The sequence below is a fragment of the Caenorhabditis remanei genome, chromosome III, assembly GCF_010183535.1.
Source record: "Caenorhabditis remanei strain PX506 chromosome III, whole genome shotgun sequence".
In the NCBI taxonomy this organism is placed as follows: Eukaryota; Metazoa; Nematoda; class Chromadorea; order Rhabditida; family Rhabditidae; genus Caenorhabditis; species Caenorhabditis remanei.
This window is the reverse complement of record NC_071330.1, coordinates 15,751,008-15,768,025: the sequence shown is the minus strand read 5'-3', so window position 1 is coordinate 15,768,025 and position 17,018 is coordinate 15,751,008. Positions and strand designations below refer to the sequence as shown.

Below are 17,018 nucleotides of genomic sequence, written 5' to 3'. Positions count from 1 at the left end.
AAAAAGTCGATTTTATCGATAAAAACTTTTAAAATTCGCATTTTTATCGATAGTACTGATTTTTATCGATAAAATTCGATCAGATTTTATATTTTGTCGATAAAAATGCCTGAAAGAGCGTTTTATCGATAAATTCAGATTTTCATCGACAAAATAGGTTTTTTATCGATAAAAACCCCATTTTTATCGATAAAAGCATAAAAAAGGTGGTTTTGTCGATAAAAACTCAATTTTTCTCATTTTTCACCTCCAAAATTCTGAAAAAACACAATAATCGAACCGAAAAAAACGGCAATCACACAAAAACCACCGAAAAAATCCAAAATTTCCGAAATATCTCTTCAAATAAATAAAATAAATAAAAATACCAAATCTAAATTGCCTATATACATAATTATATAATAGAAATCTGTCACCTGGAGGAAAAAGTCTAAAAATACCAAAAAACGAGAAAAAAAAGGGGCGGAGATCATGGTGAGAATGGAATTATATGGGGGAAAACGATAAAAAACGCAATTTTTGAGCCAAAACGCCAATTTTTAGCTCAAAAATACGATTTCCAGGCGAAAAAATGGATTTTTACGTGAAAAAAGTCGGAAAAAACACAATTTTTCGCTCAAAAAATACTCAAAATCATCAAAAATCATCGAAAATTAGCGGGAAACACCATCGGAACGACAGAAAACGGCAAGAGAGGCGTCGAACGGTCCAATTGAGAGGCGGCGGTCAAACATTCGGTCGCCCGTTCAGAATCGCCACGTTTCATCAGTGAACAGCCGAGTTGTTGCCACCATTCACAATTCAACGGATCGACACGCACCATTTCTCTGAAAAATGCAAAAAAATAATGAAAATTTGATGAAAAATCACAAATTTTGGTCGAAAATGTGACTTTTTGAGTGGAAAATGTCGAAAAAATGCTATTTCCGCATCGAAAATCACAATTTTCACACAAAAATTCACTGAAAACAGTAAATTTCAGTCAATTCTCACTGGTGGCCTAGAAACTCAACTTTTGGGTTTCTAGGCCACCAAATCTCGGCCATGGCGAAATGCTCATTTTCAAAGCAAATTTGTCCGGAAATCACGGTTTTTAGCACTTTTGACACTAAAAATTTCATTTTTTCACACAAATTTCGACTAAAAAAAGTCAAAAATCATCAAAAATGCTAATTTCCAGCCCTGTAGCCTAGAAATCTCATTTCATGGTTTTCTAGGCCACCAAAACTCGGCCATACTCAAAATTTTATCGGAAACTCGAAAAAGAGCTCAAAATACTGGAAATTCTTTAAAAATCGACTGAAAATGGGCAGTTTGAGTCCAAAATTTAAATTTTTTGATTTTCTAGAAAATTAACTCGAAATTTCTGGTTTTCAAGGCAAAATCATCAGAAAATCGCGATTTTCAGCATTTCTAACGCTGAAAATCGCATTTTTTGACTCAAAAAATATCAAAACCCATCAAAAACTATTGAAAACGCTCAATTTCAGTCGGTGGCCTAGAAATCCCACGTTCTGGAATTCTAGGCCACCAAAACTCGGCCATCAAACGTTTTCAATGTGATATTCGTGATCAGGGCGTCAAGACGGTTCGAATGAGTATAATCATGGCTAAATTTGGAGCAATTTGAAAAGTTTCGACTGTATGCGCCTTTAAACTCGTAATATCGTGGCGAGACTCAAAAATCTCAATTTTTGCTCAAAATCGGCGAAAAATACACTCTTTCAACGCGTCTCGTCGCGCTGAATTCAAAAAACTTAGTTTCAGCTCAAAATTTTCAGATTCAGAGCAACTTTTTCCCCAATTTAAGCACCTCAACATGTGCTCCGCCATCTTCTGATTTCCTTCCTCTTCGTATAACTTCGCGAGTGCTGACATTGATGGAAAATGACCGGGAGCCAGTGCCAATGCGGAGAGATACGCCGATTTGGCTTCTCCACGGATTCTGGAGCTCAGCGAGTCGTCGGACAGCTTTTGAGAGCGAGAGACGAGGAGGCGACCCTGGAAATTTGAAATTAGCGGGGATTTGTTAGGATTTTAGAGAGAAAATTGTCTCGAAACAAGTTGAAATTTGCAAAAAACGCAAATAAATTGAGAAAAATAGGTTTAAAACCTTGTTTAAGGGCTTCAAAACCTCCAAATCCAAGTGGTGGCCGAGTTTTGGGATCTTAGGCCACCAAAACTCGGCCACCACAATTTTTCATTGTAATATCCGGAATCAGCAAGTTTTTGTTCAGAAAAGTCTAATCATGACTAGAATCCAATCATTTTGAAATTTTCGAACCCCTATGCGCCTTTAAACTACAGTAACCCTGCGAATTTCGCGGTAAGACTCAACGTAAAGCGAATCTGGTCGAGATTATAGTCATTCAAAGCGTCTCAACAAGCTGAATTCGAATATCGCATTAAAAATTCGATTGGGTTGAGTTTTAGGGTTTAAAAACTGGATTTTTGGTAATTTTTACTACAGTAACCCCGGAATTTCGTGATGAGACCTATTTAGTTGTATTCAGCTCGTTATTAGCTTTAATTTGAGTCCCATATCGACCTATTTTGGAGCAATTTGAAATTTTCGACACCTATGCGCCTTTAAACTACAGTAACCCGGGCGGTTTCGTGGTGGGACCCAAATTGAAGCGAATCTGGGCATGATTATACTTTTCTGAAAGCTGAAAACGAGCTGAGTCTGAATATCGTATTTTCAGAAGGTATGGATTAAAATTGAGAAATTTAGAGCAGAAAAACACAAATTTTTGACAAAAATTCCAGATTTTTCTGGAATTTTTTCAGCCAATAACCGAATTTTTACCTTCAAATAAAGCGCCTGCGGTGAACTCGGAAACATTGTTATCGCCTGCTCAATAACTTTCGTCAAATCGGCGTGTCGTCCTTCGGCTATATATAACTCCGCCAGACACATCCAGACGTCCGCTTGAGTTCGGAATTTCGACCAAGCGTCGCCGATTCCGTTATTCACAGAATCTGAAGCGGTTGACGGGTGCCGCGCCGGCTTCTGATGCCGCCGTTCCGACGATTGACTCGGCGACTGAAAAAAAAAACAGAAAAAATTCGAAAAATTAAGAATTTTCAGCATGTAAAATTGATTTCTAGACCAAAATATGCCGTTTTTGAGCGTTTTTTTACTCAAAAAAACCCTTTTTTCTGCCCAAAAAACCGAATTTTCTCACTACTAACTCGACAAATCCACTGTTGACGTGTTTCCGGGAATCGCACTGATCACGGGAACTCCAGAAGTCGGAAAACTTGGGATTAATGGTGTGGAGGCGAGCGGTGTGGACAGTTCACGGCCGAGTGACGGGGTGCCTGGAATAACTGAAGGAATTTCAAAAATTATTCAAAAAATTGATTTTCAGACCATTTTTTGTCCAGTTTTTTCCTAATAAAACTCATTTTTTCAATCAGAAATTCATATTTTCACAATTTTAGCATCGAAAATCACATTTTCCACACCAAAATCACCAATTTTCCAATGATGGCCTAGAAATCCCACTTTTTGGGATCCTAGGCCACAAAAACTCGGCCATCATCAATTTTTATTGTGATATTCCGAATCAGGGCGCCAAGACGGTTTGAATGAGTATAATCATGACTGGAATCCGATCATTTTGAATTTTTCGATCTCTATGCGCCTTTAAACCGCCGTTTTCGTGGTGAGACCCAATTTTTCGAATTTTCAACACGATATTCGTCTTCTGCGCGTCGAAACGCTTCAAATGACTATAATCTCGACTAGATTCGCTTCAAGTCGGGTCCCACCACGAAACCGCCCGGGTTACTGTAGTTTAAAGGCGCATAGGGGTCGAAAATTTCAAATTGATCGGAAATTGGTCAATATGGGGCTCAAATCAAAGGTCTCATAGAGCTGAGTTTGAAAATGACAGTTTCAGATTGATTTTGGCTTAAAATTTTAATTTTTGGTCAGTTTTCATGGATTTTTCTAAATTTTTTCGGATTTCCGACCGATTTTCTTCAAATGTTCAAATTCCCGCCAAACAAACCAGTTTTCTGACTGCCACCAATCAAATCCGTGCCATTTAGTGTCCTCTGTGACCGTTCCTCATCCAAAATGCCCGCAGAATACGCCAATTGTTGTTGAACCGGTTGTTTCTTTCCAGAAATCGAGAAGATGAGTACATGTATCGAGAGATTCTTCGATTCGTCCGAATTTCGTTTCTATATGGAGGCGGAGCACCATGAGACCGTAGTTGTGCTCGAATTCGGTGAGAGCGTTGATGACGAGCTCGAGGGCGCCTGGAAATTCGAAAAATTGGTGAAAAATGGCTCCGAGAATGTGAAATTTTATTAAAATTGCGTAAAATTTTGAAAAAAATTAGAAAATCGCGTTTTGAACAGGTTTTCCAGTGAATGGCCTAAAAATCCAATATTTTGGTATCCTAGGCCACCAAAACTCGGCCATCATTGTTTTTCGTTGTGATATTCAGAATCAGCGTGTTTTTGCGGTTCAGAAAAGTATAATCATGACTAGAATCCGATAAATTTGAAATTTTCGAACCCCCTGCGCCTTTAAACTACAGTAACCCAGAAATTTCGTGGTAAGACTCAACATTACGCGAATCTGGTCAAGATAATAATCATTCAAAGCGCCTCAATGAGCTGAATTTGACTATCGCATTAAAAATTCGATTGGGTTGAGTTTTTGGGTTTGAAAACAGAATTTTTGATAATTTTTACTACAGTACCATCGGAATTTCGTGATGAGACCTATTTAGTTGTATTCAGCTCGTCATTAGCTTTAATTTGAGCCCCATATCGACCTATTTCGAAGCAATTTGAAACTTTAGACCTCTATGCGCCTTTAAACTACAGTAACCCGGGCGGTTTCGTGGTGGGACCCAAATTGAAGCGTATGAGGGCATGATCATACTTTTCTGAAAGCTGAGAACGAGCTGAGTTTGAAAATCGTAGTTTTAGAGTGATTTGAGTGGGATTTGACGGGAAAAATTCAATTTTAGTGATTTTTCGCCCAACTTTTTCCGCATTTTTTCAATTTTTTACCTTTCAAATCCCCATAAGCCGTAAAAATCAGCGCCAAGAGCATAATAGCACCGGGTTGATCTCCATTCAGTGCCAAACTCCTCGAGCATCGATCTTTCGCAGATTCCAAATCTCTGGAAATCGCATGAAAGTATGCCGCATAGTAGAGCGACAGGTAGTCGTGGGGATCGTGTCCGACGCATTCTTCGATTAATTGGACCGTTTTTGCGAGTTGTCCCTTTTTCAGGTCCCACGACGGCTCTTCGGCGGCTCGGAATCTGAAAATATGAGTTTTATAGCGGAAAAATGAGATTTTTAGGCCGAAAAACTCTAATTTTGGCTCAAAAATCCAGATTTTTAGTTGAAAATCTCTAAAAATCGCTCAAAAACTCACCCATAAGCGATCGCATGCAACAATTGACACCGTGCCTTCAGAAACGAGAGTTGTCCCTCTTTGGCGCATAGTTCGATCGCTTTTGCCGAGTATTCGATAGCTGGAAACGAAAATTTCTGGTTTTTAGGATTCTGATCTGAAAATTGATGAAAAATCTCAAAAATTCCAAAAAAAACCGGTGAAAACTGACTAAAACCCGTTGATTTACGTTGGGGGACTAATTTTGGGATTCTAGGCCACCAAAACTCGGCCAACATGAAAATTGTCGAACTTTTTGTTGAATTAGCGATAGAAATCGTCAAATTTCTACGGTAAACACAAAAAATATGATAAAAATTGCTAAGAAACGGTCGAAAATTACCAAAAACTATTTGTTTGGGATTCTAGGCCACCAGAACTCGGCCACCATGAAATTTTTAGAATTTTTTATAGAAATAGCAATAAAAATCGTCTAATTTTGTCTTTAATTCCCAAACTCTAGAAAAAAATCGTTCAAAAAGTGTCGAAACCCTCAAAAACCGTTCATGGCCGAGTTTTGGGATCCTAGGCCATCAAAACTCGGCCACCATAATTTTTCATTGTGATAATCAGAATCAGCGCGTTTTTGCGGTTCAGAAAAGTATAATCATGACTAGAATCCAATCATTTTGAAATTTTCGACCACTATGCGCCTTTAAACCGCCGTTTTCGTGGCGGGACCCAATTTTTTCGAATTTTCAGCGCGATAATCGTTTTCAGTACGTTGAGACGCTTCAAATGAGTATAATCTCGACTAGCATCAATAAAGTTGGGTCCCACCACGAAACCGCCCGGGTTACTGTAGTTTAAAGGCGCATAGGGGTCGAAAATTTCAAATTGGTCAGAAATAGGTCGATATGGGGCTCAAATTAAAGGTCTCGGTGAGCTGAGTCGGAAAATGATAGTTTCAGAGGGAAAAAGTGGGGTTTTGACCGATTTTCAGCCAAATTTCAGTGAAAATTTTCCGATTTTCGTCATTTTTCACAAACCTGGTTCATAATTTCCGAATCTCTCAATCAAAACCTGCGATATCATCATATATTCACTGATAACCGACAGGGCGCACGACGGATTATTCGTCAGTTTCAACGCGGAGAACATATCGGAATCAGGTGACGTCGGACGCGGATTCTGGCGCCTCGGCGTGGAATTCGCTGATGAAGACGTTGAAGATGACGTCGTGACGTCATCTGATTTTGTAGAATTCAGGGATTCAGAAGCGATCGTCGACGCGAGAATCGATTGCTCGAAAACTCGAATGGCGCGAGAGAAACGGCCACAGCAAATGGCGGAGAGAGCGAATTGTTGCCTGAAAATTGATTTTTTGGCTGAAAATCTGAAATTTTCAGCCGATTTGTCTGAAAAAATCAAAATTTGGGCATAGCTTCCGCCTACGCGTGACTAAATGCGGTCTACCGGTAATTTAGTGTAAATTTTGTTATTTTCAATATGGAAAATAACAGAAATCACATCTCATTATCTGTAGAGCACATTTGTCACAATACGGAATTCAATTTCGTGATAAAACATTATAAAAGTCAAATTTATTGGACTTTCATCCAAAAATCTGCAATTTCTTCCAAAAAATCTGGAATTTTGTTTGAAAAAATGAAAATTTGGGCATAGCTTCCGCCTACGCGTGACTAAATGTGGTCTACCGGTAATTTAGTGTAAATTTTGTTCTTTTCAATGGAAAAAAATAACAGAATTCACTTCAAATTATCAGTAGAGCACATTTGCCACAATACGAAACTCAATTTCGTGATAAAACCTTGTAAAAGTCAAATTTCCTGGACTTTCAGCTAAAAATCTGAAAATTTCAGTCAAAAACCTAAAATTTTGACTAAAAATTGATATTTTCAGCCAAAAACTTAGAATTCGACTGAAAATCTGGAATTTTGTCTGAAAAAATGAAAATTTGAGCATAGCTTCCGCCTACGCGTGAGTAAATGGGTCTACCGGTAATTTGGTGTAAATTTTGTTATTTTCAATGTGGAAAATAACGAAATATACTTCAAATTATCAGTAGAGCGCATTTGTCACAATACGGAACTCAATTTCGTGATAAAACCTTGTAAAAGTCAAATTTCCTGGACTTTCAGCCAAAAATCGATATTTTCAGCCAAAAATCGATATTTTCAGCCAAAAATCTCCAAAAATCCCAAAAATTACCACAAAAACGAGTCGTTATTTGCAAATTTCATCGCTCGTTCGTAGATTTGTGCCAGAAGTTGATATTGATTGATTGTTGAGAGCACCTGGAAGTGAATTTGCATTAGAGCGCACTTATGCATCTACCCACGAAGAAAAATTGTACCATTTAATGCATTTTTTTGCAAATTAATTCTATTCACGAATGCAAATAAATGCATTAATCTGCAGTTTTGTACAGTAATCTGAAGCACTGAGAAAGTTGTCGGCGCAAAATATCACAAGCTGAAAAGTCAATGCGCCTTTAATTTTTTGTGTGGATTTACGGGCGACCACACAAAAATTAAAGCATTTATTTGCATTCGTGAATAGAATTAATTTGCAAAAAAATGCATTAAATAGTACAATTTTTCTTCGTGGGTAGATGCATTACAACAGCTACAGTACTCCTACAGTAACCCATCTACTGAAAACGTGTTTCTCGCCAATTTTCAGTGTTTTCAACCCAAAAATTCATGAAAAACTATGATTTTTAAATTATCTTCAAAACGCGCCAAAGTAACGCCAGATTTGCAACGAAAATTGGCGAAAATCAGTTCAAAGATGAAAAACGTGCCAACGACACGCCAGTCAATGTTAATTTTGAATTTTAACTGAAAAATATCAAAATTTGATCAAAAAATTGTGTTTTTGAGCAATTTTTAGACGAAAATAAGCGAAATTCTCGAAATTTCTGCCAATTTTCTTCCGAAAAACATGAAAATATGGGGGAAATTGACTCATATTATGTCACCATCATAGTGAACACATGAATTCTCTCCGTCTCCTTTTCTCTATTCCCTATTCTTTACATAGAGGAAAAAACTTTATTCTGAAATGCAAAAATTCGAGTGAAGCAGTTTTCATGGTTTTCGTGGCGATACCCGAAATTTTCAAAATTTTCGAATATAGCCTTGATTATACTCATTTCAAAGGTCTCTCCGAGTAGAACCTGAAAAATTTGACAGAAATCGATTTGGAGCAAAACACACCGACTTTTTCGAAAATCTGAAATCAGTAAAACTGCTGTAACTCTCACAGTGATTTTCAGATTTTCGAAATTTTTCGAAAATCTCAAACTTCTCGATTTCTCAACCGATTTTCATGAATTATAGTTTGAAATGACCGCTTTAATCTACTCCAGCTATAAAAATGTTACTGTAGGGGTACTGTAGCTGTTGAAAGTGCGCTCTAATCTAGAAAATGCGATTTTCCACCTACTTTCGACCATTTCCTCAAGTTTTCGTCCATTTTTTCCTCAAATTTTCGAGTTTTTTATCGAAAATTGGTCAAAATTAGTCAAAAATGACAGAAAAACAGGCGTAAATGTTGCAGAATACACGAATAAACGAGAGTGAGAGAGGACAGCGGGGTGTTTGAATATGTAAAAACGTGAATAATTGACAAATCGAGCGGCGAGGAGAGAATAGAAAATAGAGAAGAGTGGTCACATAATATGAGTCAATTTCCCACAATTTTCATGTTTTTCGGAAGAAAATTGGCGGAAATTTCGAGAATTTCGCTTATTTTCGTCTGAAAATCGTCAAAAATCGCTCAAAAATACAATTCTTAGTCAAATTTTGACATTTTTCAGTCAAAATTCAAATTCGCGTTGTCTGGCGCGCCTTTGACGCATTTACCCATGAAATTTCCAGAATTTCCGCTTAAAAATGCTCATTTTTGTCTGAAAATCGCTCAGAAACACAATTTTTTGATCAAATTTTGATATTTTTCAGTCAAAATTCAAAATTCGCGTTGTCTGGCGTGCCTTTGACGCGGTTTTCTCATTTTTGTCTGAAAATAGCTCAAATACACAATTTTCGCTCAATTTTTGATGATTTTCCATCAAAATTTGCGTTGTCTGGCGTGTCGTTGACGCGTTTTAGCCGGTTATCCCAATTTTTGTTGGGAAACTGGCGTGCCTTAGGCGCGTTTAATTAGAAAGTGAAAATTACAGTTTTTCATGAATTTTTGAGTCAAAATACATGATTTTTCGCCAATTTTCGTCATTTTTGAATAATTTTTTATTCTGACTGGCGCGCCTTTGACGTGTTTTCAGCAATGAGTGATAGGATGGGTTTTGGCTAAATTTCAGTCGATTTCAGCTAATTTTTCACTCAATTTTGACGATTTTTGATGATCTGGCGTGCTTTTAACGCGTTTTTCAGCTATGAGTGATTGGTGAGGTTCTGGTTAATTTTCAGCTGATTTCAGTTGATCTGGCGCACCTTTGACGCGTTTTCAGGTGTAAAATGACTCGATTTCAGTTATTTTAAGTCATTTTTCAGCAATTTTTAACGATTTCAGTCATTTTTCAGTCAATTTTTAGACCGATTTTCATGAATTTTGGGTCGTTTTTCCTCAATTTTCCTCACCAGTGTCAATAAATTGAACGATGACTTCGCATTCTGTAGTGAAAGAGTCCTTGAATTCGACAAATCATCGGCCCGTGACAGTATGACGTCTCTCGTCGACAACACTTCATTTATCAATAGAAGAAGAATAATCTCTTCGATTTTTGATTTCGGAGTGAAAAATGTCTTGTGCGAGCCGTGGTATAGTCTGAAAGTGAGATTTTAGACGGTTTTTTGGTGAGAAAATTGAAAAAATTCATAAAAATTCGACCCAAAACACTGAGAAATCGTGAAAAATTGACTAAAACCACGAAGTTTTGACTCAAAACTCGAATTTTCAGCATTTCCAGCTCAATTTTCTCACTCAGCTCGTTAAAACCATTCAAATGACTATAATCACGATCAATTCCCCCCATTTCCCACCAAAACCTCACTCCTGGCCTAGAAATCCCACTTTTTGGGTCTCTAGGCCATCAAAACTCGGCCATATACAAATTTCAATGAGAAATTCGAATTCAGCGTGTCAATACCGTTCGAATGAGTATAATCATGACATATTTTGCCCAAAATTAACAAAAATCGAAAATTCCGCGTCTATGCGCCTTTAAAGTCGTGGCGAGACCCAAAATTTTCGATTTTCAGCAAAATATGGCATGATTATACTCATTCGAACGGTTTTGACGCGCTGAATCCGAATTTCTTATCGAAAATTGAATATGGCCGAGTTTTGATGGCCTAGAAACCCAAAAAGTGAAATTTTTCGGCCAGGTGTGGGAATTTGGCGGGGAATCGGGGAAATTGGTGGTGATCATAGTCATTTTAATGATTTTGATGAGATGAGTAAGAAAATAAAGCTAAAAATGCTGGAAATTTGAGATTTTCAGTCAGAAAACTGAAATTTCGAGTTTTCGGTCAAAAAATCTCATTTTTTCACAATTTTTCGGTGTTTTAGATCAAATTTTCGCGATTTTTTTGAATTTTCTTGTCATTTGCCTGCGTTTCCACCCCTAGACCCCCTAATTACTTCATATTCATCGCCTTCGTCTGCATCGCCTCACTCATCGACTTCTCCTCAATGGGAACCGTCGCGCGAATCAATAACTCTGCGAATTGCCGTGACAATTTCTGTTTCAGCCGTTCTCCCGTATATTTATCGCCAAGACATGTGATTATTTTCCGGTACCACTCGATTCCCTCGGTTCCAGACGATTGTTTCTTCGCCGCCGTGTCTTTTGCACGGATTATGGCAACTCGTTCCATTATTCGTTCGAGCAACTCGCCTGGAACATCATAATATAAAAATTTGGCCAAAAATCGCTCTGAAAAGTTATATGAAATCACAAAAATTTTCGAAAAAAAAATTTTTTTCGAAAATTTTTTTTTCTGAAATTAATTTTTCAGACATAACCTAACATTTCGTGTCTGAAACTATCAAAACTACACTCAGCTCGTCGTCAGCTTCAATTTGAGCCCCATATTGACTAAAAATCCGATGAATTTGAAATTTCCGACCTCTATGCGCCTTTAAACTACAGTAACCCAGGAATTTCGTGGTGAGACCTGGATTTTCGCGGGAGAACATTCAAATATGCATTTTTATTGAAAAATTATGAAAAAATAGCAAAAATTGGGTCTGAAACGTTCTAAAAACACGGAGGGACTAGTTTTGGGATTCTAGGCCACCAAAACTCGGCCATTTCAAATTCTTTTTGAATTTCTGCTATTAAAAAGTTTTTAGTGTGCTTAAGAATTGATTTTTAGCATAAAAAACAACAAAATTCATCAAAATTCATCGAAAAACCGCTATAAACCACTAAAACCCTTTGGTGGCCGAGTTTTGGGATTCTAGGCCATCAAAACTCGGTCATCACAATTTCTCATTGTAATATTCGTAATCAGGAGGTTTTAGCGGTTCAGAAAAGTATAAACATGACTAGAATCCGATTAATTTGAAATTTTCGACCCCTATGCGCCTTTAAACGGCCGTTTTCGTGGCGGGACTCAATTTTTTCGAATTTTCAATGCGATATTCGTTTTCAGCACGTCAAGACGCTTCAAATGACTATAATCTCGACTAGATTAGCTTCAAGTCGGGTCCCACCACGAAACCGCCGGGGCTACTGTAGTTTAAAGGCGCATAGGGGTCGAAAATTTCAAATTGATCAGAAATTGGTCAATATGGGCCTCATTTTGAAGGTCTCGGTGAGCTGAGTTTGAAAATCATAGTTTGAAAACGGAAAATTTAGATTTGAGCGCTCTAAAACCACTTTTCCCAAAATTTTACCAATTTTCTCCTGCTGTTTGACGCCAGCCTGAGCCGTCTGAGTACTCGTCGGCGCCGTTAAACTTCCACTGACAGTCGCCTTCGCCTGACTTGAATTTATCGATTTTTCGAGCTCATTAATATAAAAATCGCGAGTTCCGCCGATTTTTCGAAGACGTATAGCGCTTTTTGGTCTTTTGACGAGGCGGTTGACGTGGTCGACGTCGTACTGTTGGAATGGGGACGATTAGCACTGGTTGGTAGTGGATCTTCCATTGATTCGATGCAAAGACCTGAAAATTGAAGAAATTGGCTGAAAATTGGCTGAAAATCGCTGAAAAATTTCGAAAAATGAAGATTTCTCGACAGAAATCAACTAAAAACGTCTTAAAACACTCCAAAACCATCAAAAACTATCAAAAATGGTCAAATTTGACCAGTTTTGGCTATTTTCTAAAAACGCGTCAAAGGTGCGCCAGACTTTGGAAAATCATCAAAAACCGTCGATTTTGACGGGATTTTTTGCGAAAAACATCATTTTCACAAGATTCAGCTTAAGAAATCAACAAAAATTACGTATTTTCACACAAAAACTGTTCAAATCGATCAAAATCAAGTATTTTCAAAAAAACGCGCCAAAGGTGCTCCAGACTGTTGAAAACTGACAAAATATGCCGTTTATGACGGAATTTTTCGCGAAAAACATCGTTTTCACAAGATTCAGCTTTAAAAATCTGTGAAAATCCCGTATTTCCGACCAAAAAAATACCAAAAACGATTAAATTCGGCAACTTTCCAAAAAACGCGCCAAAGGTGCGCCAGTTATCTGATAATGCTCAAAATATGCCGTTTTTCAAGAATTTTTCACGAAAAACATTATTTTCATAGGATTCAGCTTAAAAAATCTGTGAAAATCTTCTATTTTTGTCAAAAAACCATCAAAATCGGTCAAATACAGCAATTCTCCAGAAACGCGTCAAAGGCGCGCCAGTAATCTGAAAAAGCTCAAAATATGTTTTTTTTTTTACGAAAAACTTCTTTTTCACGAGATTTTGCTCGAAAATCTAAAAAAAATTGCGTTTTTTCAGCTAAAAAACCGGCAAAATCGATCAAAATCGGTCAAATTCAGCAATTCTCAAAAAACGCGTCAAAGGTGCGCCAGGGTACCGTACCTTTGATCGCATAACCTTCGGCAACCAATCGAAGTGCTCGAAGTGTTCGAAACGGCGTCTTTCCGTTCTCCATTTCGCTGTTTGAGATGCATTGGAGAGCCTGAAAATTGATTTCTTGTGAAAACGCGTCAAAGGTGCCCCAGAAATTCTTAAAAATCGGAAAAAACCGAATTTTTGGACCGAAAAAACGTGGATTCGGCATGATTTAGGCGAAAAATAAGTGAAAATTAAAGATTTTTATTCAAAAGATTATCAAAAACAATGAAATTTGATCATTTTCGGTCACTTTTAGAAAACACGTCAAAGGCGCGCCAGATACCTGGCTGGGGTGCCTCTGGCGCGTTTTTGGAATCTACGATTTTCGGTCACTTTTAGGTCAAAATGCAACCAAGTTTTCGAGTTTTTCATCAGTTTCTGACCTTTTTTGTCATTTTTCACCATTTTCCATGCATATTGATGTAAACGCGTCAAAGGTGCGCCAGATACTTGGAATCGTAACTGGGCTGCCTTCGGCGCGTTTTTTCGATCATTTTTTATGGAAATTCGAATTTTTTGCATATTTTCAACCAAATGTTTGTGTTTTTTCATCAATTTCTGATCTTTTTTGGTCATTTTTTGCTATTTTTCATCAATTTTGAGACAAAAAACCAAAAAAATCGATCGAAAACCGTCATTTTCGACTATTTTCTGGAAAACGCGTCAAAGGAGCACCAGACATATGGAGACGTAATCTGGGGCGCCTGCGACGCGTTTTTCGTTCAATTTTCAGCCAAATTTTCCACAAAAACGATGAAATTCGGCCATTTTCCACTAACTTTTGGAAAACGCGTCGTAGGTGCGCCAGAGTCTTTCTGGGGTGCCTCCGGCGCGGTTTTTAACGATTTTCGGTAGTTTTTGGGTAGAAATTCGCCAAATTTTCAAGTTTTTCAGCGTTTTTCGATCATTTTTCACCATTTTTCACAATTTTTAATCGATTTTGGAGCAAAAAACCAACAAAAACGATCAAAAACCGTCATACTCGGCTGTTTTCTGGAAAACGCGTCAAAGGTGCGCCAGAGTCTTTCTGGGGTGCCTCCGGCGCGGTTTTTAACGATTTTCGATCATTTTTTGGTCAAAATTCGCCAAATTTTCGAGTTTTTCAGCGATTTTTGGTAATTTTTCACCATTTTTCATCAATTCTTACTTAAACGCGTCAAAGGTGCGCCAGCTACTCGGAATCATAACTGGGGCGACTCCGGCGCGTTTTTGGTCGAAATTCGCCAAATTTTCGCTAATTCCATTGATTTTTGGTCATTTTCCACCGTTTTTCATGAATTTTTCAGGATTTTCAATCAATTTTTCCCCGAAATCCATGGAATTACCTTTCGAAACTCGACACACGCATAGAGTACTTTGGCTAGAAGAATATTTGCTTCAATTTTCACATTTTGATTCGTCGATTTCTCTTTTAGAGACGTCTGAAGTAATTGTTCGGCTGATGACAACTTGTCGACGTGGTCACGCGACGGACGGATTATTTCTGCAAGGAATTTTGTGATTAGGGTGAAAAATTGAGTTTTTGGATTAAAAATGCAGTTTTTGAGTGACAAAATCGATAAAAATTGAGAAAATTGGCTGAAAATTATCGAAAAATGAAGATTTTGGAGTCAAACTAATGGAAATTTGACAGAAATCCACTGAAAACGCTTTGAAACGCACCAAAACTATCAAAAATGGTTAAATTTGGCCAGTTTTGAGCATTTTCTAAAACGCGTCAAAGGTGCGCCAGTTATTCGGTAAATGCGTCGTTTTTGACGAAAATTTTCACGAAAAACATGATTTTCATGAGATTTAGCTTTAAAAATCATTAAAAATCTTCTATTTTCAGTCAAAATCGGTCAAAAACGGTGAAATTCAGCAATTCTCCAAAAACGCGTCAAAGGTGCGCCAGAAATACGAAAAATGCTTAAAATGAGTCGTTTTTGACGGAATTTTTTGGAAAAAGCGTCAATTTTACGAAATATAACTTGAAAATCTGTAAAAATCACGTATTTTCGACCGAAAACCCATCAAAATCGGTCAAATTCAGCGATTTTTGAAAAACGCGTCAAAGGTGCGCCAGAAATTCGGTAACTGCTCAAAAAGCGTCAATTTTGGCAGGATTTTTGCGAAAAACATCATTATTATAAAATTTAGCTTAAAAAATCTGTGAAAATCACATATTTTCAGTCAAAAAACCGTCAAAATCGGTCAAATTCAGCATTATTTCAAAAACGCGTCAAAGGTGCGCCAGACGTGACAAAAAAGTGATTTTTTAAGTAGAAATTCGCTAATTTTCTGATTTTTGGGCTTTTTATGTCCGAAAACGCTCTTTCTCGACAAGAAATGCCTGATTTTTGAAGATTTTGACAGAAAATCGATTTTTTGAGCGAAAAATAGAGTTTTTGACTGGAAAATTGACTTTCTGAGTAGAAAATCGGGGTTTTTCGATAAAAATTTGATTTCGCCTGTGAACATCCGATTTTTGAGCGAAAAATGCAAGTGTTCCAGCTCTAAACCCTATTTTTAAGCTAAAAATTGATTTTTTTTGAGCCAAAATTTATTTTTCCTCGAAAAAGTCCAAATTTTCTCGATTTTTCCACTTTTCCGATCAAAAATTCTCGATTTTCGCCGTTTTTTCCTCGCTTCCGCACCTCCCAACTGATCCAAATACGTTTCCAGAACGATTTCCGCCTGAAACATCTCATAGCAATCCTCTAATCCTGAATTTTTCGATTTCACTGATGGCAGAAGTTCGCCGAGTCGTTTCCAGTTGGCATCGGCTCTAACTCGATCGATTTCCGCCTCCAAACGACTCCCTTTCAGTTTACTCATCTTAAATTTCAGCGTTTTTTCCCGATTTTTTGATTTTTCCCTAAAAATGAGGTATTTACATAAGTTTTTCGACTTTTTGGTGGGTTTTTTTGGGTCAAAAAGTCGAAAAAAAACGGTTTATAGAGGTCCTAAATCAACGGAGAAACACAGAAAATGGGATATTTAATGAAACAAATAACAGAAATTGGGGGGAAAATGGATTTTCAGACGGATCCTCCGTTCATCTTCGACAAGTGCTCGACCATGAAGTTGCTGGCGTCGATCATGCGGTTTACGCAGTTCTGAAAATGAGATTTTAACAACAATAAAAAATTTTAATTCGAAAAAAAAAAATTTTGAAAATTTTTTTTCCAAAAATTATCGATTTTCCGTACCTGAATACACGTTTGGGTCTTTCCGTCCATTTTGCTTGGCGGACGATAGTCGGAGAAGCAGACGTCCCAGCAGCGGCCGGTGAGCGTGTGCACTTGCTCGGTGAATTTTTGGCGTTGGGTCTCCGCCTGCAATTGGTGGAGGAATCGAGCGAGTTGAGGGTCCGCACCGTCCATTTTCTGCAAATTTTGGCGTTTTTTTAGTGAAAAATCGCAAAAAAACGGTGAAAATCGGTGGAAAATGACGCAAGAAAATGCGAAAATGGAATAAAAAATTTGTGTCGGCAAACGCGCCAGCAACACGAGAAATGCGTCAACCCGTTTTCCCTTGCGCTTTTCTAGTTTTCAGCGGGAATTCAAATTCAAATATTCTCTCTTTATCGTTTT

General features: G+C 37.6%; 3 protein-coding genes across 3 annotated transcripts; all 3 read right to left on the bottom strand.

Moving 5' to 3' along the window:
- Positions 1–643: 643 nt before the first annotated feature.
- GCK72_011552 (uncharacterized protein) lies at positions 644–11,232 on the bottom strand (the record flags this gene model as incomplete). Its single annotated transcript, XM_053728533.1, has 10 exons — positions 644–827; positions 1,814–2,001; positions 2,810–3,046; positions 4,103–4,272; positions 5,038–5,294; positions 5,411–5,510; positions 6,418–6,737; positions 7,601–7,686; positions 9,994–10,180; positions 10,997–11,232. 10 exons carry the CDS (start codon positions 11,230–11,232, stop codon positions 644–646), a joined length of 1,965 nt encoding a protein of 654 aa, XP_053588110.1.
- Positions 11,233–12,352: 1,120 nt separating this feature from the next.
- Positions 12,353–16,260, bottom strand: GCK72_011551 (uncharacterized protein; the record flags this gene model as incomplete). Its single annotated transcript, XM_053728532.1, has 4 exons — positions 12,353–12,528; positions 13,408–13,507; positions 14,769–14,926; positions 16,080–16,260. The coding sequence occupies 4 exons, from the start codon at positions 16,258–16,260 to the stop codon at positions 12,353–12,355; spliced, it is 615 nt and encodes a 204-aa protein (XP_053588109.1).
- Positions 16,261–16,463: 203 nt separating this feature from the next.
- GCK72_011550 (uncharacterized protein) lies at positions 16,464–16,808 on the bottom strand (the record flags this gene model as incomplete). The annotated part of the gene is made up of 2 exons (XM_003103953.2): positions 16,464–16,541; positions 16,635–16,808. 2 exons carry the CDS (start codon positions 16,806–16,808, stop codon positions 16,464–16,466), a joined length of 252 nt encoding a protein of 83 aa, XP_003104001.1.
- Between the last annotated feature and the right edge of the window lie 210 nt (positions 16,809–17,018).